Consider the following 26,237-nt stretch of genomic DNA (forward strand, 5'->3'; position numbering starts at 1 on the left):
TAATGAACCACGGATGGTCCATTTTCACAATATTTGTTCAGGATGAATCTCAACTCTTTTCATGTAGCCAAACCCGAGCATAGGTTCAAATGATCACTTTTCACATCATCACCCATGAAGTGTCCAGAGCCAAATCTATGTTTTTTCTGAGAACTCATAAACATTCATTACAGTTACAACAGCAATAAGTAAACAAAAGGTGATAAATACGGTGGATGATGTGTGATTTCGGAGAATAGTCTATGTCAAAATTGTCCCCCCGAGAATAGAAATTTCCATCGCCTCTTAATTACAACTCAGATGTTTTTTCCGGCTCCCCTATCATTTCACAGAATTGTAATGGAAAGTTCTGCGTTGAATGGAGGATATGGTCACCCACGGCAGAGTTTTTCTCTCACAGCATGGTCTTATCACTTTAGTCATACTCCATTTGGGACCACCTGACCCATTTCATTTTGCTATTCTTCCCCCATTTTTACCTGCATTCTGCTTTCCTTTGCCCTGAAAATATATTAGTAGTCTTTGGAATGGGAAAGACTTCTTTTATGTAAAGGTCCTTCTATCTCCCCCCCATTTCCCTCCCCCATATTTTCCCTCTGAAATGAGGTCTCTCATTATTCTCAGGGAAAGACGCATTAATTTTCTTCTTTTGCGCTTTTTATTTTTTGCTGTGAAATGGGCTAATGCACATGGAAGGGTATACTTGAGTGATTATCTCAGTGTTGAGTGTAAAAGGTAAGGAAATGTCCAAGACACACACAATATAACAAAACAATATTGCCAATAGTTAGCTTATACCTTTATTATTATTTTTATTGGTTTCAGGTGTACAAAACAATGTAATAGTTAGACATTCACACCCCTCACAAAGTGATAACCCCCTCCCCCAAACTACTACCCCTCTGACATCCTATAAGCTGTTACAATTTCATTGACTCTATTCCATATGCTGTACTCCACATTCCATGATACACACACACACACACACACACACACACACACACACACACATAAATGTATATTGCTGTGGTCAAGAATAGACACCATCCATGAAGTGGTCTCCCTAATAAGAAAAGTGCCCATCTGACACCCTCATTAATGTCAAAGTCTCATCAGAGATATTGTGGGTTTGGATCCAGACCACCTAAATAGAGACATTATCACAAAAAAGCTAGTCATAATCCTTTTGCTGGTGGAGGGTCTTGCCTTCCATTTGTAAAAAATGCAATACCTGTGAAGCACAATAAAGAGAAGCTTGGAGAAAGGAGGTATGGCTGTCTTTACAAATTCCACTGAAACTAAAGGAGAGGGGGTGATAGGGATGTATATCATGGCATGGAAACTTTAGGTGTTAGCTAGAGCTCTGCATACCATACCAACAAACTCTTAAAATTTGTTTTAATCACTACTGCATAGTTTGTTGAATTTAAACACTGCCTTTTGATTTCTGATAAAATAACTAGGGACTCAATTCACATGTGCCAGGACAAGAAATACTTTTCTAGTTACCCTAATATAAATTCTTAGTTCCTCCATTAGTGACCTCTAATGTTGCCTAATGAAGATAATTATTTCATAGATGGACTGGGACAACTCTATGCTTATCTCCAGAGATGCTTAAGCATCAGTTTTTGCCTCTTGACCATAACAAGGACAGTGAGCTAACTAACTACCCAAATAATAATTAACTAACTATTTATGCTAAGGATTTTTAAGTTCTTAAGTCTCAGTGACGCCTAAGGCCAATTTATTTCTTGATAAATTACAATTGAGATAATCAGTTAGATATTGTCTCCACTATGTGACAAGATCTCAGGAAACTTCTGCCTCAGCTCTCCTGAAACCAAGCAGTTTCATCCGGAAAAGAATAGGTCTCTGTACAAATAAGAACATCGGGGAGATTGTTCCTGGAAGATTCTTCATCCCCACCTTCTTCTTTGAATTCTCTTTCTCCCGCTTTATAATATCATTTTCCATTATTACAAGCATTATATAAGTATGCTCACTGGAGCTTTATGAATTCTTTTAATTAAATAGCCCTGCAAATATTTGGAATACACTGTAACCCCCTTTTTCATTTCCATAATTTTGGATCTTTTGAATGTTTTCACTTTACATCCTAGTGCATAGGGTGAAAAACACTCTAAAGAACTGGTTAATAAATGTTCTCAACTTTTTAGGCCAGTCTCTGAAACTACTCAACTCTGCCATTGCAGTGCAATTTAAGACACAGAACATATGTAAATGATTGTTTGGCTTTCTTACAAAGGAACTTCATAAACCAAAATAGATGGTGAGACAAATTGGTCAATAGGCCATAGTTTGCCAACCCCTGTCAAACTGTGTATAATGAGACTATGGAGGCACCAACACGACTCTCCACTTTGTTTATCCTTTTTGGATCACATATTAACTGTTGTAATTGTACTCATAAATGTTACAGTACTAAAACAGTTATGTCTTATTTAATCAGGCTGTGTTCACTGTTATAGGTGAAAATCCATAAAATAGTTGTTTGCAGTGGTCCGCAGGGCCAGGAAGGCTCTGCCTGAGGGGGAAGGGCGAGGAGATTGAGAAAAGACACGGAGACAAGAAAGCTGGGATCCGGAGGTCCACCGTCCAAGGATGGCGGAGCAGTGGCGCAGTCTTTATTTCACACACAGTTTTTATACAATGTTAGAACAGTTGTCTATACAAACAAGTATTAGCAGAACAAGCAGATATCAGTAGAACATTCTTATTTGTGTATTGGCAAGTTTGTATGTCTGTGGCTGCATTAGTGTTATCTTGTTTTTCCTGGGAAGATGCTGAGGCGAGGCTTCCCATAGGAATGACCTTGCAGGCTGCAAGGCCCTTGTCAGCTTACAGCCTGCTCCCTACAGGTGTTATGGCCAATCGTCAAGATTTCCCCCATAATCCCCTCCTTCTGGTGCACACACCTTTGCCTGATTTCCTTCCACATTGTATCAGGGTTGATCTGTGTGACCACTGGAATACAGTGGAAATGATAGCATGCCACTTCTGTGTCTAGTTTATAAAAGACAGTGTGGTTTCTCCCTCTTTTCTCCCTTTGGATCGCTTGACCTGGGGAAGCCAACTATCGTCCCATGAGCGGCACTAATGAAAGGACCGCGTGACAAGGAACTGAAGCCTCTTATGAACAATTAGCAATGAAATCAAGTCTATTTCCAACAGCTACATGGAGAGACTCTCTTGGAAAACTACTTTTCTGCTCTAGTCAAGCCTTCAGATGACTACATTGCCCCAGTCATTATTTTGAAAGTGACCTCATGAGAGAATCTGAGTCACATCCTTCCTCCCAAGTTGCTCAAGGATTCCTAATTCTTAGAAACTGTGTCATATAATGCATGTTTATTATTTTAACCTGCTAATTTTTGGACTTAGTGGGAGACACATTCACAAAGACCTAAGGAAAAAAGGAAACAAAACAAAAACAACCAAAATATTATTGAAAGGAGTCAGCAATTTGCCAAAGTTCATCCTCCTAGCAATTCCATGCATACAATTTTCTTTTGTAATAATCATTATGATCCATTCTAGTATCCAAATTGCCCCCCAACTAATTTAAATCAATCGTGTGTCTTATCCACCAGCCACAGTAATTCCCACATAGCCTAGTCTTCATCAGTAAGGTGGAGAGGTGTTCTTGGGTGACTATCACAAGACCTTGAGGAGAATAAGCTAGACACAGAAGAATTTATATTGCATTGTTCTTGTTACATAAATTTGAAAAACAGGCAAAACTAACATACAGTACACATTAGATGTCTAAATAATGTTAGAGAGCTTGGTGGTGGTAATATATGTAAGGAGAAAGAAGACGTTAACTGGAAATTTAAATGAGGACAGATCTTGGTGATCCTGGAATTTTGTATTTCTTGGCAGGGGTGGTAGTTGCATGGGTGTTGGATCTGATGCTTATCAAACTTTGTATTTTATTACTTTTTAATACGTAAGTTATATTTTATTCACACATATGAGAAGGGAGAATATGTGCGTTGAGTTATTTTTGCCTTAAGTTGGATTTCATATGAGGCAGGCTATTATCCAGTTGTAACTCTACAGTAACCACAGTTTTCTATTTCTAAGTCTTATTTACGTTAGATGGTGTCGTTAAAATTCAATTTTCATGTAAGTCCTTTCTTCATTTCTTTCTGAAGTTGTATCTCCCTCTCTGTGACTGTGGCATGTTTCAGAGTAGATTGGGGACAGTTGCAAGTATTACCTCATTTATAATTATGCAAAAATTTTGATAGAGTGTGGGGGTCTTTGTGGTTGTCAGAATCCCAATGTATTTCAGTTAGAAGATAGAGCTACATCAATATTTTTTCAAACCAAGTATCACACAGGTTCCTTTGGGAGAACATACTTCATAGTTAAGCTGAACACTTTAAGTGGACTTTTGAACTCGTTATCTGGTTATTACTTATTCTTCAAAATACTTACTGTAAAACTGGCATAAGGTACCTTAACAAATTACATGAATAGGAAAAATTCAGGTTTTAGAAAAGGTACTTAAACTCTTAGAAAAATTTACAATACATAAAAAATTGGTCATTATTAAACACTAAGACATAGCCAACTGTGTGTGAAAATAAAATGGTCTAAGTTATGAATAAAGTACATATATTTAAGATTCTTACTATTTGATTTATTATTTAAATAAACATGAATTTTGTGTTTTATAATTTAGGTAATTAAGGATAAAACAGGCGATCAGAATTCTATCATGTGGCTTCCATAGAGAATAAAATTTCTTCTTATCTATTGAGTATTCAATAAAAAATTAAAGTACTTTGAATCATAATAACTTTTCACTCGTCACTGTTATTTGGTTTAAATGATTGTAGCTTTTTCCATGTCTATGAAAGAACATGTGGAACCACATAGAGGTATGAAAAAAAAAATTAGTCCATCATTTTAAGAAAGAAAGTCTTCCTACCACTGCATTCAAAACCAATGCTGACGAACTATACGAACTCTAGGACATACCCAATGTTTTATTCACAAATTTCATTGAATTCTGATGTTTTGAGATGGGCTCTCTAATTACTTAGGAAGGAACTGTTGCTCAAAACATTTAAGTTTGACCTCCGCTAAGATGAATGCCTTTTGGTGGGGATTTATACTCCATGGCTGAATGTGTATAGTAGGAGACAGAGAGAGAGAGAGAGAGAGAGAGAGAGAGAGAGAGAGAGAGAGAGAGAGAGAGAGAGAGAGAGAGAGATCATGTGATTATTATTTTGTTATAAGACAAGTAATGTTGAGCATGATTTTAAATGGCTGAGGCTGATGGCATGCATTTACTTTATTCAAAATGCAAGGTATCCAACGTTGCAAAGGCAGAAGTAACACACGAATCTACATCGGCTCTGTAAGGAAAGGGATTCATCCTGTATGTGGCTCTGTTCCTAACCAGGGTTCAGGAACTCTGCACCACCTGTGTACAGGGTTAAACACTCAGACCCTGTTTCTGGGAGGATGGCTCTGCTTTCAACCCTAATTTGTTAAGAATCTCCTAGTTCAACTGTTCTTTTGCTGTTTTTGAGTTCAAGCTGAGGTCTGACCAACCAATTTACATTTCATAGACTCGCACTAAAAGTAAGGTCTCAAGGTGTGAAGTGTGAGACAAGTAAACAAAGGACACAATAATAATTTACCTCTACCCCGATATTGCAGCAAGCTCACAGGATGGAAGTGTTCCTGTGCTCATACAAATTTTAGACTTCTGTTCCTTTTGTGAGCACACACACACGCACACACATCATCATCATCCTGTAGAGTGCAGGAAACGGGAAATATGAAAGTAACTTTGTTATATCTGTAAAAAATAGCTTATTTAACTGTTTTCTTAGGAAAAATTTGTACCTTATATGATTAAAAATGGGAAGTTATTACATTAAAAAATCATGCTCATTTCTTTAACTCTAGAACACAGTGAAATGTGTCAATATGTATGCATCTCATTCTAAAATGTTCTATAAACAAATTTTCAACCATTTACATTCGTGATGATGAAATTTATTTGTCTCTACTTTAAATTAAAATATATTTTTAAAATCTTTTTAATTTTTAATTTTTTTATTTCATTAAACTTAGTTTGAACCTCATGGTTTGAAACTAGGGTTCACACAGTGATTGTTTCCATATTTTCCCCAAATAAACATAATCTATGTCCTGGTCACTTTTGTTCATCACTGTGTAATTTTTCTCTTGGGTGTTTTAGCTTACACTTCTTACTTATCCCTTTTCCCCTGATTAATCCAGAAAACACTTTTCCTATATATCATGTGCTGTGCTTTGTTAAACTAACTTTGATGATAATGTTACACAGCTATCTTGAGAAACTTGGATTGATATTCTTATTTTGCATCTACTTGTATATTTCAAGCACTGAAAACACAACTGAGGAATACAGGACGTGATTTCACTATGTTACCACACAACGGGCCAATGCTGATTAAAGAAACCCCTTCATTTATTTCTTAAAGTATAAGGACAATGTGACTATGAAAGCCAAACCATTATGTTTTTTGGAGTTTTTCTCTCAATTGTCTATTTTTGTTTCTTTCTATCTTTTTTTCTTTCTTTTTTTTTTTTAAGGCAAAGCATACACATATTTAAGAAACAAAAATACAGGACTTAAAATAATGAACAATTATTTTCCCTACTTGTTCTCACTTGGTCCCACTCTAAAGGACAACTGCTTTTCATTCTATTTTTTATCCATTTCTCAGCTTTCTCTGTAAAAGTATAAAGAGGTGTTTTATTAATATCTAGCCAGGGATGAATCTTGGAGTTTTTCTGCCTGACCAAACAAAAGTTCAGAAACATTCTTTTCTACCTGAATGTTAGATTTGCATCTTGGTTTTTAATTTATTTATTGTTGTATTATTTTTATTTTATTTTGGTAAGGGCTTACAAAGATTATTAGCTGTTGCAGGAAACTAGGTGTCAGATGGTATTCAATTTGATGAATGCTATCTTTTCAAAGGGAACTTTGCTCCTGAAAATGGTAAGAGAATAGAGTTGTCGTCAGATGTTTACTCACTTCCATAATGATTTAAGATGTTGGTGAAGGAGTCTGCTGATTCCAGTGTACATGAGTGTCCCCCAATGTGTTCTCTCCTCTCACAGCATGTTTCCTTCCTATCAGATGCACTCAGTCTGGCCACTCCTCTAACCTCTCTTTTTTCATCTTCCTACCCTCCTCCACCATTACACCATTAGTTTATTCTCCTTTTTGTCATGTCAGGGAAGTTTTTCATAGTCTTAGGTATGGGGAACACAATTTACCCATTTCTTTTTTCAAAGCATGCATCCCCCAAGAGTCCCTGCGTATAAAAGAGGCCAAAGGAACTGGGATATTCATATCTTTAGCACACAATGTTCCAGACTAACAGATTAACACATGAGGTATTTAACTGATGGTTGTGATTACATGGGACACACAAAAGGAGGTGCTTTGGTCATGACACATCTTCATTTTATACTGAAACTTTTAAATAGTTTATATGACATTTTCCAGGATGCTGTGCTCCATAAATCCTTATATTCTAGTCCTATCTTTTGTTTGTTGTGGCCATAAACAATGTTAGGCAATCTAATACATCTTGCCCAAAGCATTTCATAGGCAAGGATTTTGAGCAGGGAAACCAACGAGCATTTCCTAGTAAATTTGTCATGAGCATGATTACAGGAGACTTTGCTAAGTCAGCATCCTCTTTTTTTCTTTCTCAGGAACATTCCTTCTTCCTTAAAAGGAGAATAATTTGTAGCCTGATGGTAGCAATATTCTTTCCGCTCAGAGAATGAGTGCATTTTCAAAGCAGTGAGAACAAAACAAATTTCTCATTTGGGCCTATTGCTATTATACTATTATTATGTTATACTACATTTTAGCTAGAAATTGCCAGGTAGAGAAAAGACCTCACTGTTCACATCTTAAACGGATATTCATTTCTTTTTTCCAGTTCTTTTCAGGGTTGGACAGTCTGGTAGTTACTGGAGTCATCATTTGCTTTGAACAAGTGACAGTCCTAAATTACAGAAGAGAAGAGGTGTGGTTGTCTGCAGTGGCCACTAGGGGAGAGGAGATCCTGCAAAGAGAAGTGCATCTTCTGGAAGGATACCTAACTTTTCAAAGAATCCGTATAAGTCAATCTGAACATTTGAATGGAATACTGTTCTGGGTTGTCTCTGCGGCAGACCTTGAGAACGATGTTGGGTGCAATGTTTATTTGGATGTGCATGGAATAAAGGTGGGAAACAGAGTATTAACACAGGAAGTGGAAGGATGAACACAATCAAGTTTGTCTTCAGAATTTAGTTACTAGAAGAGGCTGGTGCTTAACACTGTTGACTGATTTTGGGAAATGGGACAAACCCCAATGTTCAGACTTACCTTAAAGTAGGACTGAGGTTGCTGGACTACGCTGTATCCTGATATTTGTTTGCTGTAGCCCACTGAGGTGAGAACTGCTCAGATCTTCTGGACTGCCATGTGTGAGAGCAGTAAGACTTTCAGCTGCTGTAGGAGAAAAAGTTTGCAAATAAAAAGTTGCAGATAATGATGGGCTAGAGTTCGCCAAATATCCAAAGGATGGAATTGGGGCAATGACAACCATTGTCCCAAATTGATATAAGTGACAGGCACACTGGCACAAAAACAATTCAACTGCCTATTTACAAAAGGGAATCAAACAATCAACCACACTTGGCAGTTCAGAAAGAATGAAAGAGAGGGGTTGTATATATAAAATTTTACATGTGAGTGTGTACATTTGTGTGTTCTTTATATTCTTTGTGCCTTGAGACTAGAGTTTTAAATCGAACACATCTTTGATGGAATTTAGTTCTGAGTCGGTAAAAGAAGATGAAAAATAAAGGCAAAGATTGATTTAAGTCTCATCAGCTATGGTTCTGAAAACTTACAGTAGCTTCCAAATGAAGGTGGTCTTGTTAGTATTGGAAGTGGATTAATAACCACTATGAAATATTCTGTCACATAATTGTATCATTTCAAAACTAAAGCTGAAAGCAAAATCTTAAACTTCTATTTAGGTAAAGCAATGTTATGTGGGGCAAAAATGAGCAAAATTAGGCAGTTTTTGCTAGTGCAGCTTTGTCCAACATTGCAACTGTAAAAGAATAGACTTCAAGTGGGCAAAAAAATGATTTATACATTATCTCTCTCAACGTGGATTTGCATAAAATATAGATGAAGTATTTTTATGTTTTCATTATCAGGTAAGGATTTAAATTTTATCCGTTTTGGTGGTTCAGAGCAAGCACCTGTATTCACACAATGCAAATTAAAAGGATGGAAACTTTTAACTTTAGGCAAACTGAGATATCAAATCACAGTCCTTGTTTTTTATTTTTTTATTTTTATTTTTTGATCTTTTATTTGGTTGAAAAGCCTATCTTTTACAAAAACTTTCATCTATAATGATTTTGTATTAGTTAAACATAAATATAAAGAACGAAAAACTTAGGATGTCGTCTTTGTTCGTGGTAAATGGTAGATTGCATTTCCAGATACTTAATCATCGTTCAAGGTCCCTACTCTCAAGGTTCTTATTCTACCCATCTATCACACATTTAAATTTCCCTTGGTAAAGTATTCTTCTGAGGAAAAACCTTGTAAATTCAGCTATCAGTATGCTATCTAAATGAGAAAACAGAGTAAATCATGTAATACTTAAAGTATTATGCAAGTAAGTATAATAGAGCAACTGCAGTAATGTTCAATGGATTTCACGAACAAAACCTGGAGAGAATAGAGGCACTGAAGGGTGGGACTAGACCAGCTGAGGCGGTTGTAGAACACAGGTGTGTGTGTGTGTGTGTGTGTGTGTGTGTGTGTGTGTACATGGAACAGTAATGGTAGTGGCTCTGGTTCTACCTTTTTGATATTTGCCTTCCATAATAACTGGTTAATGAGGCAGCAATAACAAGCACAGGACATGGAAATACCAACCACTCTCTGCTTAAAAATTAAGAAATGAAAATTAAAAAAGCATAACGACACACAGAGGAGTAGATGTAGTTTGAAATGTACTGCATGTGTGCTCTGGAGAAAAACTGCCTGGGTTTCAAAGTTAGTGACGCTAGTCAAGTGTGCAGCTCTGCCATAGTTTTCTCATCATTAAAATGACTATATTTATGTATTTTTATTTTTAAGCCATTCTCAGAAATAAATGAGCTAATATACGCCAAGTGCTTTAATCTGTGTTTTGTACAAGGTAAATTGTAAATGTTTCTCATTGCTAAAAGAGGAAAATACTTTGTGAAATTTTATTATACTGAATAAATTTACCTTATGTTTGCGTAGCTTTTATTCTTTATTTCAAATACGTTTTAAAGATGATAGATATTCAACCATTAAAAAAAGCTAACTTTCTCTGACCTATTTTCTGAAAGTCAAAGAATTCACATTACACACGTGCACTGAGAATTTCCTGTGTTGTGGTTTCCAGAACATTTTAGAAGCTAGTGATTTTACTGCTTCTTGTTCATACTATACATCGTGTCTCACCAATGCATGATTGAAGAACACCGCTGGAATATACAATTTTTCTTTTCCTTTTTATTTAAATTTCTACATATACAACGTTCAGATTGCTAGCCTCCAGCTGATTCCGTGATCCAACAACGTGCTTCTTGAACAAGAGCATATCGTGTCTTACCGGTATCGACATTCGAACATTTCTCATGGCAGGTATGTTGGCCCGAGTCATAAAATTAAGTGTATGTCAGAAAAATTTTGGTGTTGGATGGACCTCTGAGTAGGATGTTTTCATTTTCCAAAGTTGCATTGGCAAGATGATTGAGTTGTCAAACCAAAGAACTTTTTAAATTCTGTTCTCCAGATTTCTGCTTTTACACCTTCAGCTACTGCGTTTCTTCTTTAAGTCATCACCCTACCTCTCTTTCTCTACAGCTTTTCAGACCACTCCATGGAGGTTGATCTGTGGGATCTTAGCGGTAATATGCCTTGTGTTAATGGCTGTTTCGGGAATATTGTTGAAAAATTGTAAGTTTTTGCAAGCAAGTCTATATTAAAATAAAAGTGTGATGAAAACATTTAATAATAAAGGTTTCAATTTACTAATGTGTAATAACTTGTTATTCCATGGTCAATGTATAATCAATTTCTAATCATTGCCTATAGTATTATCTAAACAAAGAATTCGGCCAACATCATCACCAGGAAACATGGAACCCCAGGAAGGTAGGTTCCATACTTTGGAAAAACTTAATGTTCATAGAGGATGATATAGACAGTTTCTTGTTTTCTTCACACAGAAGCTTGATGGACCATTACACATAGTAATACAAGTTTAACTACTAATTGTTGGAGAGTCTCATTTTATTATTCTCTCATGTATAATTAAACTACATTGATGTGCTTTATTTATTTATGTATGTATTTATTATTTAATAAGGGTATATAGTCTAAAATAGCATATTTTTCCTATATGACTACTGATGTTTAAGTAACAAATGAAAAATAAATTACAATAAATATTTCAGCTAATGCTAATCACCCTTCCATGATTGCTCACAAGTCATACTTTTATATCTCTGTAATATTCCTTCTATTATACCAAAATGCAGAATATAGTGCAGAGATTTCTGCAATTAATTAAATTTTACTTAATTTTGTGTGTGACATTAGATAATTAAATTATATAGGATTGAAGCATTCAATTCTATAATACATCACCTATATTTTGCATTATGTGTTCACCACCCAAAGTGAAATTTCCTTTCATCACCATATATTTAACCCCCTTTGCCCTCTTCAACCTCATCCTCACCCCCTTACCCTTTGGTGACCACCAAACTGTTGTCTGTGTCTATGTGTTTTTGTTGCTTTGTTAGTCTTGTTCTTTTCTTGCTTTCAGTTTTATATGCCACATATGAATAAAGTCACATGGTTCTTGACTTTTTCTGTCTGACTTGTTTTGCTTGATGTGATAATCTCAAAATATGTGCATGTAGTTGCAAATGGCAGTATTTCATCTTTTGTTATGACTAATAATCCGTTGTGTATTTGTACCACATCTTCTTTATACAATGATCTATCAAAGAACCCTTTGGTTGTTTCCATGTTTTAGCCACCATGAATAACGCTGCAATGAATATAGAGATACATACATCTCTACAGTAAGTGTTTTCAGATTTTTTTGGTAGATAGATACCCAGAAGCCCAAAAGAGAGATTGCTGAGTCATATGGAAATTCTATTATTAATTTTTTGAAGAAAGTCTATACTGTTTTCCACAGTGGCTGTACCCATTTACATTCCCACCAGAGGTGTATGACGGTTTCTTTTCCTCCACAAGCTCTCCAACTGTTGCAATTACTTGTCCTTGTTGATAATAGCTATTCAAACAGTTGTGAGGTGGGCTCTCACTGTGGTTTTGATTTGCATTTTCCTAATAGCTAGTGAGGTTTAGCATTTTTTCATATAAGTGTTGGCTGTAAGTCTTCTTGGGAGAAGTGTCTATTCAGGTCATCTGCCCATTTTTAAGAGATTTCTGCAGTTCTGAACCTGCTTATCCAGTGTGTAAGCCAGAACAATGTCCAATTTTTTAAAATGTATATCTTCCAAATATTCTTCAAGTTGTCTTACCACCTTCTGTGATCCTATAGAATGTACTTATATTTGTGTTTCTCTTAGTGTTTTCCCAGCTTCATTGAGATATAGTTGATGTATAACATTGTGTAAGTTTAAGGTGTACACTGTGTTCATTTGACATACTTATATATTGCAATATGATTACCATGGTAGCACTACCTAATACCTCCATCATGTCAAATAATGACCATTTCTTTTATGTTGTGAGATTTAACATCTACTATTTATCAACTTACATGTATATAATACAAAACTGTTAACACGAACACAATATTATACAGTAGATCCTTAGAAGTTATTAATCTTCTAAGTGAAAGTTTGTACCCTTTGGCCAACATGTCTTTATTTCCCCCACATCCCAGCCACTGGTAACTGCCATTCTCTCTGTGACTTCAACACTATTCATTTGGCAAAGATTTGAGTAGCTCTCGCTGAGAATAGTACATGTTCAAGGTGCTATCACTGGTAAACTCTATGACTAGATTTCAAACTGAATTTTTAATTTGTGTCAGTTTGGTAATAAAATATTCAAAATATATATCAAATTTCTCTCAAGGTACCATACTCTTTTCTGACTCAGGAAATATGCTAAAATGTTGACCTTCTTTAAATATCTCTCTCCTCTAATTTACTCTACACACCAGGGCTCAACTTTGGGTTACTTCTTCAAAACAAGATTCTTTTAACCACCCCCCCCCAATCCTACAGTCTTCTAAGGAACGTTTTAATATAATGTTTAATATAATGAATGTCTTGCGTATAATTACCCTTATTAAAATTAATATAATTAATAAATGATTGGAAATTAATCTCCATGAGGAGAAAGGATCATGTCTGCCTCAGTTACATAAATATCCTCTGAACTTTGGTGTATGTAAGTAGATTCTCAAAGACTATTTGTAGAAACAAAGAACAAATGATTTTTGAATGAGTAAATAACAGTTAAACAGTTGAGTCTTCTAATAGATGGATCTTGAAATTATCATGCCAATCAAAATAGGTCACACAGAGAAAGTCGAGAATCATATGATTCACTGATATGTGGGATATAAAATTTAAAGCAACAAACAAGACAAACAAACAAGCAAAAATTCATAGACACACACAACTGTTTAGTGGTTACCAGAGGGACAGGGGTGAGAGGATGAATGAAGAGGGTATAGGGGACAAATAGAAGGTAATGGGTGGTGAACTCACAATGCAATATATGGATCAAGTATTACAGAATTATGCACTTGAAAGCTATATAATTTTACTAACCAATGTTACCTCAATACATTTAATTAAAAAAATTGAAATCCAATGTCATCACTCATCTTTTATTTTCTTATTTTAGGCTCTGAATGCTGTTCTTGTCAAGAAAATTGGATTGGATACCGATGCAACTGTTACTTCATTTCTAATGAAAGAAAAACTTGGGCAGAAAGCAGGGATTTCTGTGTATCTCAGAATTCCAGTCTGCTTCAGCTGCAAAACAAAGATGAATTGGTAAGTATTTAATTGTGGTTTTCTACACTTTATTTGAACTAGGAAAAATAATACTGTCTAAGTAAGATGAATACTTTGAAATCTCTAATTAGATCATAACTGGATGGTTATATTTAAACTAATGATGACTTACAGATATCTTATCCCTTAAAATATTCATAAAACCAATGTACAATTTCTCAAATATTTATATTATAGTAATAAAGCTCAAAATATATATAATATAAAGTTCAAGAAACATTTTAGATAAATCAGAGAAGAAATAATAGGTCATAATTTTTAATCAAATAACCAAAGAAACAACCTTTTATATGTTTAGATCTTTAACTTAATTTCTAATTTCTTTGTTAATTATATAGTTTTTGTCATCATTCTTGGATATAATGTGCAACAAACATGGAGAGCATGACCATAATTATCCAATTCTTAAGAAAAAGTGAAATATTTCTCCAGGTTCATGGAGACCTGTGTTGAGTAGATATATCCAAGAATTTTGTCCCATAACATATTGGTGATTTGGCATAAAATTTGACTGTCAATATCTATGAAGGAAGTGTTCTATGAAAATTTAACCCTTTATAATATTTTCAGTCATTCAAGAATGAGAGTTTGTGATAGTTTGTCTCCATAAATGAATGGGCCTTATAGTGAGGAAATATGAGACATGTGACTATACCTCCTAAACTGGACATAAAAAGGAATTTCCATTTAAGTGATTTGAAGTCTCAATATGATGCTGGACACTGACTTTCTGGAAAGTACTTCATTTTCAGAATAGATTCAAATTAATATGTTCGTCTCTGTTTCTCATCAGAGTTTCTCAAACCTCATCAATTTTTTTTTCTGGATTGGACTGTTTTACAATAAAGAACAAGGTCTCTGGCAGTGGGAGGATGGCTCTGCTCTCTCCCCAGATCTGTGAGTTTCTCCCGCTCAAGGCTTTTTCTGAGTTTATCCTTAGGTCTGACCAAAGAATGTAACATCGGGAATACTGTAGGTAAAATAACCTTTCCACATCCTGAGAATACAGAAAATAGAATAGATACAGGACAGTAACAATTTTAGTCCTATCTGGAACAACCAGGTTTATGCTCAAGTGACATGAAGTTAGTGTACTTGTGACCATAAAAAAGCTTATGACTTTTTCTTTCTTCTTTGGTACGCACACTTGGATGTGTTGTGCATGTACCGATGCTCACACAGACAGAAGCTGCCCTGGGAAATCAGGATAGTCATTATATTCTTTATCCTGGGGGCACCCAATATTCTCAGCATCCTCATGTTTCAAATATGCTGGGCTTCTACATATTTGTAATCTTAGAATCTCATGTTCATTTATAAACATGGTATTTGCAACATCATACAATGAAAATTTTATGCTCTGATTTCTTTTCCTCGGCTAAATTAGTCAATACATCTTTAAACAAAATAGTGGCAAAATTTATTATATACTAAAACCATTAAGAACAATGGCAAGAACAAGAAAATTTCTGACCTAAATGCTATTGATTATTGAGGCAATAAATCCTTTTTGTAATATCGTGAAAATTGTGACTATTGAATGAAAAAGGTGTAATGGCTCAGTATGTTAATATCTCACTCAAATGCTTTAAAAAGTTCTTTCAATTAATAAAAACACCATCCCTGAACATTGTCTTTTCTTTTTATCATATGTTAATATTTTATTTTTCATTACAGATTTTCATTGATTCAAACTGTAAATACACGGAATTGCATAACATATGGCACAAGTGGAAATGCTCTGGATAAAGCCTGTCAAAGTAAAAGCCGTTATATCTGTAAGAAGAAGCATATAGGAGCTTATTTAGGTGTTTCTTAGGTCAGAAGTGGTGGGCAATAAGGTCCAGTAATACTAAGAATAGTAAGTTTACCTCTTATATTATTATTATCTACTTCTAAGGTGAAATGTTTTAAATTTTTTCTTATTATATAATTGTGTCATATATTTTAAACCCTCTGTTTTAAGGTTGATAAAATTATGCACCTACAGGCAAAATTATACAGCACCAAGATAAATAATTTCATGAATGTTTTGATTTAATGCATGTGTTCAATACTGCATGTGATATATTCTTCCGTATACATTGTTGTAAATTTTATCTGCATGAATTAAAAAATTTACATAATAAAATAGATATCAACATCATTTCAGTCCTGTGTATGTTATGAAGAACCATCTACCTGACTTTTCTGAAAGCTGGTTCCTTCTGGATATTTATCCATCTATATGTTTTAATTTAGAGCTAAAATTGCCCTAGGACACTTTCCTCATGTGTATCATTCAGCCTCACAGATAAACACATTTGTGAGTCTTCTCTTGAATTCCTGTGCACTGCAGAACAATCATAATCTTTGGCCAAATATGTGGTTCCTGTGTGATTGCTTTGAGATTTTCAAAGGTGAAGGGACACAAGCCCGGATCACATACATTTACAATGGCTATTTCTTTACTCCACAGGTGTTTCTTGCCTTATGCTTATTCATCAGTAAGAGTCACCTACATGTACATTGAAAATCTTAATCACTACTTAATCCCAAGAACTTCTTCCTAAAAGTTATGTGTAAAGCATGAACAACTCCCTTTTTTTTGTGGCAGAGGGAGCAATCCGTTTTATTTTATTGAGGGGTTTCTGAGTGTTTCACAGAAGGACTGGGAACACAGAGTCCTGATGCCTGTGAACTGGATGGGAATTTCTTGATCTCACAGATTTCAAAAGCCTCTTTTCTTTTTTTAACTATTGTTCAGACATCTTAAAAAATTTATTTTGACATCTGTGTTTGCTTGCTAGTTTTATATTTCAATTGTACCATAATAATTAAGAATTCAAATTAATATTTAATATATGAAGATCCAAGAATAACACCTCATTTTTTATTTCTCAAAATATAAATATAATAGGACTACCAGCTGAACTCTTCACATTTCTTGTATGAAGATTGACTTAGGAAAATGCACTGAAGCTATATTATGAAAAATAAGGGATGGGACATAAGATCTTTCGAATGTTTTTAACTTGGTCTGAGAGAACATGCATTGTACTAATGGATATTTCATGTTTTGGCTTTATTATCCATCTGATTGCACAGTAATATGTTTTTAATTACAAATTTCAAAACAGTATAGGTAAGCTGATAATGAAATCGAATAGTTTTCTGTCCCAACTATCCCATCTTCCTGTCTTCCTCCCACAAGGCAATTTCATCTTTGTTTATTGTTTGTTTTGTTTTTTACCTGCTTAGAGTGTTTTTCTCTATAATGAACCACGGATGGTCCATTTTCACAATATTTGTTCAGGATGAATCTCAGCTCTTTTCATGTAGCCAAACCCGAGCATAGGTTCAAATGATCACTATTCACATCATCACCCATGAAGTGTCCAGAGCCAAATCTATGTTTTTTTCTGAGAACTCATAAACATTCATTACAGTTACAACAGCAATAAGTAAACAAAAGGTGATAAATATGGTGGATGATGTGTGATTTCGGAGAATAGTCTATGTCAAAATTGTCCCCCCATGAATAGAAATTTCCATCGTCTCTTAATTACAACTCAGACGTTTTTTCCAGCTCCCCTATTATTTTACAGAATTGTAATGGAAAGTTCTGCGTTGAATGGAGGATATGGTCACCCACGGCAGAGTTTTTTTTCTCACAGCATGGTCTTATCACTTTAGTCATACTCCATTTGGGACCACCTGACCCATTTCATTTTGCTATTCTTCCCCCATTTTTACCTGCATTCTGCTTTCCTTTGCCCTGAAAATATATTAGTAGTCTTTGGAATGGGAAAGACTTTGTTTATATAAAGGTCCTTCTGTCTCCCCATCCCATTCCCCTCCGCAAAATTTTCCCTCTGAAATGTGATTTCTCATTATTTTCAGGGAAAGATACATTAATTTTCTTCTTTTGCGCTCTTTAATTTTTGCCGTGAAATGGGCTAATGCACATGGAAAGGTATACTTGAGTGATTATTTCAGTGTTGAGTGTAAAAGGTAAGGAAATGTCCAAGAAACACACAATATAACAAAACAATATTGCCAATAGTTAGCTTACACCTTTGTTATTTTTTATTAGTTTCAGGTGTACAAAACAATGTAATAGTCAGACATTTACACCCCTCACAAAGTGATAACCCCCTCCCCCAAACCACTACCCCTCTGACATCCTATAAGCTGTTACAATTTCATTGACTCTATTCCATATGCTGTACTCCACATTCCATGATACACACACACACACACACACACACACACACACACACACACACACATATGTATATTGCTGTGGTCAAGAATAGATACCATCCATGAAGTGGTCTCCCTAATAAGAAAAGTGCCCATCTGACACCCTCATTAATGTCAAAGCCTCATCTTTGACATTTACTGTATTCTAATCACAGAGTCACATCCCATCATATAGGCAAACATCAGAGATATTGTGGGTTTGGTTCCAGACCACCTAAATAGAGACAATATCACAAAAAAGCTAGTCATAATCCTTTTGCTGGTGGAGGGTCTTGCCTTCCATTTGTAAAAAATGCAATACCTGTGAAGCACAATAAAGAGAAGCTTGGAGAAAGGAGATATGGCTGTCTTTACAAATTCCACTGAAACCAAAGAAGAGGGGGTGATAGGGATGTATATCATGGCATGGAAACTTTAGGTGTCAGCTAGAGCTCTGCATACCATACCAACAAACTCTTAAAATTTGTTTTAATCACTACTGCATAGTTTGTTGAATTTAAACACTGCCTTTTGATTTCTGATAAAATAACTAGCGACTCAATTCACATGTGCCAGGACAAGAAATACTTTTCTAGTTACCCTAATATAAATTCTTAGTTTCTCCATTAGTGACCGCTAATGTTGCCTAATGAAGATAATTATTTCATAGATGGACTGGGACAACTCTATGCTTATCTCCAGAGATGCTTGAGCATCAGTTTTTGCCTCTTGACCATAACAAGGACAGTGAGCTAACTAACTACCCAAATAATAATTAACTAACTATTTATGCTAAGGATTTTTAAGTTCTTAAGTCTCAGTGATGTCTGTGGCCAATTTATTTCTTGATAAATTACAGTTAGATATTGTCTCCACTATGTGACAAGAAACTCAGGAAACTTCTGCCTCAGCTCTCCTGAAACCAAGCAGTTTCATCCGGAAAAGAATAGGTCTCTGTACAAATAAGAACATCGGGGAGATTGTTCCTGGAAGGTTCTTGATCCCCACCTTCTTCTTTGAATTCTCTTTCTCCCGCTTTATAATATCATTTTCCATTATTACAAGCGTTATATTAGTATGCTCACTGGAGCTTTATGAATTCTTTTAATTAAATAGCCCTGCAAATATTTGGAATACACTGTAACCCCCTTTTTCATTTCCATAATTTTGGATCTTTTGAATGTTTTCACTTTACATCCTAGTGCATAGGGTGAAAAACACTCTAAAGAACTGGCTAATAAATGTTCTCAACTTTTTAGGCCAGTCTCTGAAACTACTCAACTCTGCCATTGCAGTGCAATTTAAGACACAGAACATATGTAAATGATTGGCTTTCTTACAAAGGAACTTCATAAACCAAAATAGATGGTGAGACAAATTGGTCAATAGGCCATAGTTTGCCAACCCCTGTCAAACTGTGCATAATGAGACTATGGAGGCACCAACACGACTCTCCACTTTGTTCATCCTTTTTGGATCACATATTAACTGTTGTAATTGTACTCATAAATGTTACAGTACTAAAGCAGTTATGTCTTATTTAATCAGGCTGTGTTCACTGTTATAGGTGAAAATCCATAAAATAGGTGTTTGCAGTGGTCCGCAGGGCCAGGAAGGCTCTGCCTGAGGGGGAAGGGCGAGGAGATTGAGAAAAGACACGGAGACAAGAAAGCTGGGATCCGGAGGTCCACCGTCCAAGGATGGCGGAGCAGTGGCACAGTCTTTATTTCACACACAGTTTTTATACAATGTTAGAACAGTTGTCTATACAAACAAGTATTAGCAGAACAAGCAGATATCAGTAGAACATTCTGTTTTGTGTATTGGCAAGTTTGTATGTCTGTGGCTGCATTAGTGTTATCTTGTTCTTCCTGGGAAGATGCTGAGGCGAGGCTTCCCATAGGAATGACCTTGCAGGCTGCAAGGCCCTTGTCAGCTTACAGCCGGCTCCTTACAGGTGTTATGGCCAATCGTCAAGATTTCCCCCATAATCCCCTCCTTCTGGTGCACACACCTTTGCATGATTTCCTTTCACATTATATCAGGGTTGATCTGTGCGACCAATGGCATAGAATGGAAATGATAGCATGCCACTTCTGTGTCTAGTTTATAAAAGACCGTGTGGTTTCTCCCTCTTTTCTTCCTTTGGATCGCTTGATCTAGGGAAGTCAACTATCGTCCCATGAGCGGCACTAATGAAAGGACCATGTGACAAGGAACTGAAGCCTCTTATTACAATTAGCAATGAACACAAGTCTATTTCCAAAGCTACATGGAAAGCCTCTCTTGGATAACTACTTTTCTGCTCTAGTCAAGCCTTCAGATGACTACATTGCCCCAGCCATTATTTTGAAAGTGACCTCATGAGAGAATCTGAGTCACATCCTTCCTCCCAAGTTGCTCAAGGATTCCTAATCCTTAGAAACTGTGTCATATAATGCATGTTTATTATTTTAACCTGCTAATTTTTGGACTTAGTGGGAGACACATTCACAAAGACCTAAGGAAAAAAGGAAACAAAACAAAAACAACCAAAATATTATTGAAAGGAGTCAGCAATTTGCCAAAGTTCATCCTCCTAGCAATTCCATGCATACAATTTTCTTTTGTAATAATCATTATGATCCATTCTAGTATCCAAATTGCCCCCCAACTAATTTAAATCAACCATGTGTCTTATCCACCAGCCACAGTAGTTTACACCTAGCCTAGTCATCATCAGTAAGGTGGAGAGGTGTTCTTGGGTGACTATCACAAGACCTTGAGGAGAATAAGCTAGACACAGAAGAATTTATATTGCATTGTTCTTGTTACATAAATTTGAAAACCAGGCAAAACTAACATACAGTACACATTAGATGTCTAAATAATGTTAGAGAGCTTGGTGGTGGTAATATATGTAAGGAGAAAGAAGATGTTAACTGGAAATTTAAATGAGGACAGATCTTGGTGATCCTGGAATTTTGTATCTTGACAGGGGTGGTAGTTGCATGGGTGTTGGATCTGATGCTTATCAAACTTTGTATTTTATTACTTTTTAATATGTAAGTTATATTTGATTCACACATTTGAGAAAGGAGAATATGTGCGTTGAGTTATTTTTGCCTTAAGTAGGATTTGATATGAGGCAGGCTGTTTTCCAGTTGTAACTCTGTGGTAACCACAGTTTTCTATTTCTAAGTCTTATTTACTTTAGATGGTGTCGTTAAAATTCAATTTTCATGTAAGTCCTTTCTTCACTTCTTTCTGAAGTTGTATCTCCCTCTCTGTGACTGTGGCATGTTTCAGAGTAGATTGGGGACAGTTGCAAGTATTACCTCATTTGTAATTATGCAAAAATTTTGATAGAGTGTGGGGGTCTTTGTGGTTGTCAGAATCCCAATGTATTTCAGTTAGAAGATAGAGCTACATCATTATTTTTTCAAACCAAGTATCACACAGGTTCCTTTGGGAGAACATACTTCATAGTTAAGCTGAACACTTTAAGTGGACTTTTGAACTCGTTATCTGGTTATTACTTATTCTTCAAAATACTTACTGTAAAACTGGCATAAGGTACCTTAACGAATTACATGAATAGGAAAAATTCAGGTTTTAGAAAAGGTACTTAAACTCTTAGAAAAATTTACAATACATAAAAAATTGGTCATTATTAAACACTAAGACATAGCCAACTGTGTGTGAAAATAAAATGGTCTAAGTTATGAATAAAGTACATATATTTAAGATTCTTACTATTTGATTTATTATTTAAATAAACATGAATTTTGTGTTTTATAATTTAGGTAATTAAGGATAAAACAGGCGATCAGAATTCTATCATGTGGCTTCCATAGAGAATAAAATTTCTTCTTATCTATTGAGTATTCAATAAAAAATTAAAGTACTTTGAATCATAATAACTTTTCACTCGTCACTGTTATTTGGTTTAAATGATTGTAGCTTTTTCCATGTCTATGAAAGAACATGTGGAACCACATAGAGGTATGAAAAAAAAAATTAGTCCATCATTTTAAGAAAGAAAGTCTTCCTAAATTTCATTGAATTCTGATGTTTTGAGATGGGCTCTCTAATTACTTAGGAAGGAACTGTTGCTTAAAACATTTAAGTTTGACCTCCGCTAAGATGAATGCCTTTTGGTGGGGATTTATACTCCATGGCTGAATGTGTATAGTAGGAGAGAGAGAGAGAGAGAGAGAGAGAGAGAGAGAGAGATCATGTGATTATTACTTTGTTATAAGACAAGTAATGTTGAGCATGATTTTAAATGGCTGAGGCTGATGGTATGCATTTACTTTATTCAAAATGCAAGGTATCCAACGTTGCAAAGGCAGAAGTAACACACGAATCTACATCGGCTCTGTAAGGAAAGGGATTCATCCTGTATGTGGCTCTGTTCCTAACCAGGGTTCAGGAACTCTGCACCACCTGTGTACAGGGTTAAACACTCAGACCCTGTTTCTGGGAGGATGGCTCTGCTTTCAACCCTAATTTGTTAAGAATCTCCTAGTTCAACTGTTCTTTTGCTGTTTTTGAGTTCAAGCTGAGGTCTGACCAACCAATTTACATTTCATAGACTCGCACTAAAAGTAAGGTCTCAAGGTGTGAAGTGTGAGACAAGTAAACAAAGGACACAATAATAATTTACCTCTACCCCGATATTGCAGCAAGCTCACAGGATGGAAGTGTTCCTGTGCTCATACAAATTTTAGACTTCTGTTCCTTTTGTGAGCACACACACACGCACACACATCATCATCATCCTGTAGAGTGCAGGAAACGGGAAATATGAAAGTAACTTTGTTATATCTGTAAAAAATAGCTTATTTAACTGTTTTCTTAGGAAAAATTTGTACCTTATATGATTAAAAATGGGAAGTTATTACATTAAAAAAGCATGTTCATTTCTTTAACTCTAGAACACAGTGAAATGTGTCAATATGTATTTATCTCATTCTAAAATGTTCTATAAACAAATTTTAAACCATTTACATTCGTGGTGATGAAATTTATTTGTCTCTACTTTAAATTAAAATATATTTTTTTAATCTTTTTAATTTTTTTATTTCATTAAACTTAGTTTGAACCTCATGGTTTGAAACTAGGGTTCACACAGTGATTGTTTCCATATTTTCCCCAAATAAACATAATCTATGTCCTGGTCACTTTTGTTCATCACTGTGTAATTTTTCTCTTGGGTGTTTTAGCTTACACTTCTTACTTATCCCTTTTCCCCTGATTAATCCAGAAAACACTTTTCCTATATATCATGTGCTGTGCTTTGTTAAACTAACTTTGATGATAATGTTACACAGCTATCTTGAGAAACTTGGATTGATATTCTTATTTTGCATCTACTTGTATATTTCAAGCACTGAAAACACAACTGAGGAATACAGGACGTGATTTCACTATGTTACCACACAGCGGGCCAATGCTGATTAAAGAAACCCCTTCATTTATTTCTTAAAGTATAAGGACAATGTGACTATGAAAGCCAAACCATTATGTTTTTTGGAGTTTTTCTCTCAATTGTCTATTTTTGTTTCTTTCTATCTTTTTTTCTTTCTTTTTTTTTTTTTTAAGGCAAAGCATATACATATTTAAGAAACAAAAATACAGAAGGACTTAAAATAATGAACAATTATTTTCCCTACTTGTTCTCACTTGGTCCCACTCTAAAGGACAACTGCTTTTCATTCTACTTTTCATCCATTTCTCAGCTTTCTCTGTAAAAGTATAAAGAGGTGTTTTATTAATATCTAGCCAGGGATGAATCTTGGAGTTTTTCTGCCTGACCAAACAAAAGTTCAGAAACATTCTTTTCTACCTGAATGTTAGATTTGCATCTTGGTTTTTAATTTATTTATTGTTGTATTATTTTTTTTATTTTGGTAAGGGCTTACAAAGATTATTAGCTGTTGCAGGAAACTAGGTGTCGGATAGTATTCAATTTGATGAATGCTATCTTTTCAAAGGGAAATTTGCTCCTACAAATGGTAAGAGAATAGAGTTGTCATCAGATGTTTACTCACTTCCATAATGATTTAAGATGTTGGTGAAGGAGTCTGCTGATTCCAGTGTACATGAGTGTCCCCCAATGTGTTCTCTCCTCTCACAGCATGTTTCCTTCCTATCAGATGCACTCAGTCTGGCCACTCCTCTAACCTCTCTTTTTTCATCTTCCTACCCTCCTCCACCATTACACCATTAGTTTATTCTCCTTTTTGTCATGTCAGGGAACTTTTTCATAGTCTTAGGTATGGGGAACACAATTTACCCATTTCTTTTTTCAAAGCATGCATCCCCCAAGAGTCCCTGCGTATAAAAGAGGCCAAAGGAACTGGGATATTCATATCTTTAGCACACAATGTTCCAGACTAACAGATTAACACATGAGGTATTTAACTGATGGTTGTGATTACATGGGACACACAAAAGGAGGTGCTTTGGTCATGACACATCTTCATTTTATACTGAAACTTTTAAATAGTTTATGTGACATTTTCCAGGATGCCGTGCTCCATAAATCCTTATATTCTAGTCCTATCTTTTGTTTTGTTGTGGCCATAAACAATGTTAGGCAATCTAATACATCTTGCCCAAAGCGTTTCATAGGTAAGGATTTTGAGCAGGGAAACCTACAAGCATTTCCTAGTAAATTTGTCATGAGCATGATTACAGGAGACTTTGCTAAGTCAGCATCTTCTTTTTTTCTTTCGCAGGAACATTCCTTCTTCTTTAAAAGGAGAATAATTTGTAGCCTGATGGTAGCAATTTTCTTTCCGCTCAGAGAATGAGTGCATTTTCAAAGCAGTGAGAACAAAACAAATTTCTCATTTGGGCCTATTGCTATTATACTATTATTATGTTATACTACATTTTAGCTAGAAATTGCCAGGTAGAGAAAAGACCTCACTGTTCACATCTTAAACGGATATTCATTTCTTTTTTCCAGTTCTTGTTCAGGGTTGGACAGTCTGGTAGTTACTGGAGTCATCATTTGCTTTGAACAAGTGACAGTCCTAAATTACAGAAGAGAAGAGGTGTGGTTGACTGCAGTGGCCACGAGGGGAGAGGAGATCCTGCAAAGAGAAGTGCATCTTCTGGAAGGATACCTAACTTTTCAAAAGAATCCGTATAAGTCAATCTGAACATTTGAGTGGAATACTGTTCTGGGTTGTCTCTGCGGCAGACCTTGAGAACGATGTTGGGTGCAGTGTTTATTTGGATGTGCATGGAATAAAGGTGGGAAACAGAGTATTAACACAGGAAGTAGAAGGATGAACACAATCAAGTTTGTCTTCAGAATTTAGTTACTAGAAGAGGCTGGTGCTTAACACTGTTGACTGATTTTGGGAAATGGGACAAACCCCAATGTTCAGACTTACCTTAAGGTAGGACTGAGGTTGCTGCACTACGCTGTATCCTGATATTTGTTTGCTGTAGCCCACTGAGGTGAGAACTGCTCAGAACTTCTGGACTGCCATGTGTGAGAGCAGTAAGACTTTCAGCTGCTGTAGGAGAAAAAGTTTGCAAATAAAAAGTTGCAGATAATGATGGGCTAGAGTTCGCCAAATATCCAAAGGATGGAATTGGGGCAATGACAACCATTGTCCCAAATTGATATAAGTGACAGGCACACTGGCACAAAAACAATTCAACTGCCTATTTACAAAAGGGAATCAAACAATCAACCACACTTGGCAGTTCAGAAAGAATGAAAGAGAGGGGTTGTATATATAAAATTTTACATGTGAGTGTGTACATTTGTGTGTTCTTTATATTCTTTGTGCCTTGAGACTAGAGTTTTAAATCGAACACATCTTTGATGG

The 26,237-nt window shown here is 35.5% G+C and overlaps 1 protein-coding gene across 1 annotated transcript; it reads left to right on the top strand.

Moving 5' to 3' along the window:
- The first annotated feature begins 10,556 nt into the window (after positions 1-10,556).
- On the top strand, positions 10,557-16,250 carry LOC148759029 (natural killer cells antigen CD94-like). The gene is made up of 6 exons (XM_088796245.1): positions 10,557-10,744; positions 10,967-11,059; positions 11,198-11,257; positions 14,006-14,157; positions 14,972-15,075; positions 15,856-16,250. The coding sequence occupies exons 1-6, from the start codon at positions 10,738-10,740 to the stop codon at positions 15,995-15,997; spliced, it is 558 nt and encodes a 185-aa protein (XP_088652371.1). The 5' UTR covers positions 10,557-10,737; the 3' UTR covers positions 15,998-16,250.
- The last annotated feature ends 9,987 nt before the right edge of the window (positions 16,251-26,237 follow it).

Source organism: Rhinolophus sinicus, chromosome 1, assembly GCF_057876585.1.
Source record: "Rhinolophus sinicus isolate RSI-liver-muscle chromosome 1, RSI-T2T, whole genome shotgun sequence".
Classification (NCBI taxonomy): Eukaryota; Metazoa; Chordata; class Mammalia; order Chiroptera; family Rhinolophidae; genus Rhinolophus; species Rhinolophus sinicus.